Source organism: Aspergillus foveolatus, assembly GCF_047715535.1.
Source record: "Aspergillus foveolatus strain CBS 279.81 unplaced genomic scaffold BDW70scaffold_71, whole genome shotgun sequence".
Classification (NCBI taxonomy): Eukaryota; Fungi; Ascomycota; class Eurotiomycetes; order Eurotiales; family Aspergillaceae; genus Aspergillus; species Aspergillus foveolatus.
Window position 1 is genome coordinate 11086 of NW_027396135.1, and position 3652 is coordinate 14737.

At 48.8% G+C, this 3652-nt stretch overlaps 1 protein-coding gene across 1 annotated transcript; it reads left to right on the forward strand.

Annotated features, from left to right (window-relative positions):
* Window positions 1-2254, forward strand: mfs56 (putative MFS multidrug transporter; the record flags this gene model as incomplete). The annotated part of the gene is made up of 7 exons (XM_073741305.1): window positions 1-292; window positions 357-696; window positions 749-761; window positions 808-843; window positions 889-1390; window positions 1457-2115; window positions 2171-2254. The coding sequence occupies 7 exons, from the start codon at window positions 1-3 to the stop codon at window positions 2252-2254; spliced, it is 1926 nt and encodes a 641-aa protein (XP_073592265.1).
* Window positions 2255-3652: the final 1398 nt, after the last annotated feature.

The following is a 3652-nucleotide window of genomic DNA, read 5'->3' on the forward strand; positions in this document are numbered from 1 at the left end:
ATGGTATTTTATCTCCTCTATAAACATACCAAGAAATCAAGGGCAGCCAAGCGCCAGTCCCATAGTATCCCTCTTCGTCCATTCGATGGTCAGCATGACAGTGACAGTCTTAACCCACCCAACACATCTGCCCGTCATGAAAAGAGTATTTCGCATGAAGCCGAAGCCGAGAAGAGGAGACGCCGGGTCTACCGACTGAAGCTTGTGTGCGCCTTATTCATGCCATACTTTTTAGCCACTATCGACCTGACTATTGTTGCGACCTCTGTTCCTTTCATCGCGTCGCATTTCAGTACGTCCCTTGTTGCATGACATACACAATGAAGCGCTAATGCATCTGATTTTTCTCATAACAGACGAACTTTCTGAGCTTAACTGGATCGTCACGGCTTTCACGCTCACATCCACTGCCCTAATCCCATCATTCGGCCAACTCTCTGACGTCTTTGGGCGACACGTTACTCTACAATTAGCGACATTCCTGATGCTGGTCGGCAGCGTTCTTGGTGCTGCCGCGCAGACTTGGGGCATGCTCTTGCTAGGTCGTGCGCTGCAGGGTGTGGGCTCGGCAGGATTGATGAGCACAGTCATGATTATCCTTGCAGATAATGTGACGCTGGAAGAGAATGCAAAGAACAATTCGATCTTCTCTTTTGTCAGCGGTGTTGCGTATGCAGTTGGGCCAGTTATTGGAGGGTAAGTTTGCTTGTCTAAGGTTTCTTAGGTTCATGGGGCTGACTTTGTCTAGGTATCTCACTGATGTGGGTATTCATCTACTATATACGAGAAGATGTGCTAATTATACAGGCAAACTGGCGCTACTGCTTCGTAATCTCTATTCCTGTAAGTCTAACAACCAGTGATCTAGCACAAGTGCTAAGAGTCTAGATCGCCTTCCTCTCCCACATAATAGTCTACGTCGTCCTCCGCAACGACCTTAAACAAGGCACGCATTTTCGCCGAGGCAGCCGTCTTTCCTCATTCCTGCCTGCGCTGGCGACGATTGACATCGTCGGAACAATCCTGTTCATTTTCGGTGTCGGTCTTATCATCCTCGGCACTGCATGGGGAGGCTCAACATACCCCTGGGTATCAGCTGAAGTTCTGGCACCCTTGGTCGTCGGCGGGGCTTGCTTTGCCATGTTCTTCGTTTACGAGTACTTTCTCGAGAACGGAGAATTCGGTCGCATATTCCCAGCCCAGAAGCCGATGCTCCCCTATAGCATGTTCAAAAAGATCGATACTCTCTGGCTTGCGGTCCTGCAGTTTGCAGCTGGGGCCGCCATGTACAGCGTGTTTTATTATGTTGGGATTTACTTTACTGTCGTCGAGGCGTACTCCGCTAGTAAGGCTGGTGTACAGCTGCTCTACTATATTCCTGGCTTAGGAGGTACGTCCAGTTTGTCCAAGCCGCCACTAATACCCATCAGCCTCGCCCTAACACGAAGCTATCCAGCCGGCGTCTACCTAGCAATCCTGCTTTGCAACACCTATCCCGCGCAAACATTCCCACCACTACTCTTCGGCACAGTTGCGGAGACCGTCGGTCTGGGAATGATGATTTACGCCATCCGCACCGAACAATCCAATATCCTAAACGGGATGATGGTCCTCGCAGGCGCAGGAACAGGCATACGGCTCATGCCTGCATCCCTCCATGCTTCCGGAGTCTGGCCTGACCGTATTGCCTCTGCGCTGTCGTTGCTGCGCTTTGCATTGCCATTTGGCGGTACACTCGGAATCACGATCATGGGGTCCGTTTTCAATAATAAGCTTGCGGAGGGCGTTGCTTCCATCCAGGGGTATGGTTCTGGGAACGTCTCCGCACAGGATTTCACCCATGGAGGGACAAGCAGCCTGTCTTTCATTAACTCTCTTCCAGCTGATGAACAGGCGAAGGTGAGAACCTCGGGTCGGGACGCCATCATGTGGGCTTATGCTGCTATTCTGCCTATAATTGGGATTAGCGTATTAACTACATTGTTGATGGGAAATGTCTGGATTAAAAAGAGGAAGAACAGAACGGCAGCTGTCGAGCAGGGGATGTCTGAGACTGAGACAGGGTCGGGTGAGAGTGAGGTTGTCTTTGTCCCGTATCTATATGCACTGGCCAAGGTGAGCATCCAACCCTTTACCACATCATATTGCATGTCTTTAACAATTGTCTTAGGGGGTCAACAAGTACAAGTACATTACCCGGCCATTTCTGGATTCAAACCCTACTGAAGCTTCCGGCAGGCAGGAAACTCAGTAGATTCGCGATTTTCGAGCCATGGTTCCCATTGACTTCAATAGACTATAGAAGGCACAGCTCATTTTATACTTGCTTTATTGGACAGTTACATCAATACTCTTCTGTGCTCTTTGAATTAGCACAGAAGCTATAGTAGTATATGGGCGATTCGTCATTGAATATCATGACGGCCCACCATGCAATGACACCTAATTACTCTAACAATACAGACCAAGAGGACAACGGCATTGAAGGGTTAAGGATCCAAATATGGACCCCATGAAGATTACAATAGCAGTCTCAAACATTATATCTTCGCCCTAATGCTCAGCAACAATAGGAAAGGCGATGAGAGTGACTGTTGGCCTCTTCTGACATTCTGGTCCTGATTTTTATACCTACGCCTGCCACAACAATCATCCCTCATCTATTCAGCCAAGCAAACTTCTAACTCAACTCTAACGTCGCATTGTTTACCATGCCGTGCTTGTCACCCACATTTTTGATGTTTACATCGGGTTCGGCACCGCCTTGGACCCTTGGCAACACACTTACTGGAGCCTCATCCTCGCCCCCGAAACACCGTAGCCCTGCGGATCAAGGCGCACATTCTACCACGTTCCCGGCGGCCCAACGTCCGACGCACACTAATTGAAACAAACAAATCCTCAACGATCTGCGCCTCTTTTCTATTGACAAAATAGAGATGATCCCCGCTTCGGTTGCTGCAACAGTCCATACAATTGCACAGAACTCCTATCCGCAGCACTATCAGAGGTATATCGTCTCCGTGCTGACGCAGCTGGAACGCACTGAGTTTCTGGCGCGTGATTGTGCAGCGTACTATGCGCAGCTGGTTGAGAACTTGTTGTTCGTGAGGGCGTCTGGAGGGTCAGGTATGGAGGAGCATATTGCAGTTATCGAGTTCGTTAGTGTGGCTGGGTTGGCAGAGGTGCTGATTCGCAGTAGCCTGGAATACTGTACTTGCTTCAACAGTCTAGCCTTCTATCCGTGATATCGTACTTCCGCAGATGATGCTATCTTGCGGCTTAGCTACTTTGCCTCTTAACAGCCCTGGTCCTTTGCTTATCAGTAGGCTCCTCTCTTGAAACCACAAACGTTTCAGTTTAACTCTTATCTTATATAACACACAAGGGTCTAGGTATTGCACCTCCAATAAATTTCACCACCGGGGTTGAGTGCAAAATTAGTCGGAGATTCTCAGCCTCTTGCTTCGACAGCCGCTTTGAGGCAACATATTTCTATCCTGTCTGGATTACCAGCATCCTGCATTATCCATCACGATTTGGTATAGTAGAAAATTGGATTAAGTATTATAAGTTCTCTAACAAGTGATTTCAGAGCATCCTGGTCACTGGCCCCCATCCCAATCACTCACATCGTCGCCTTTAAGCGTTA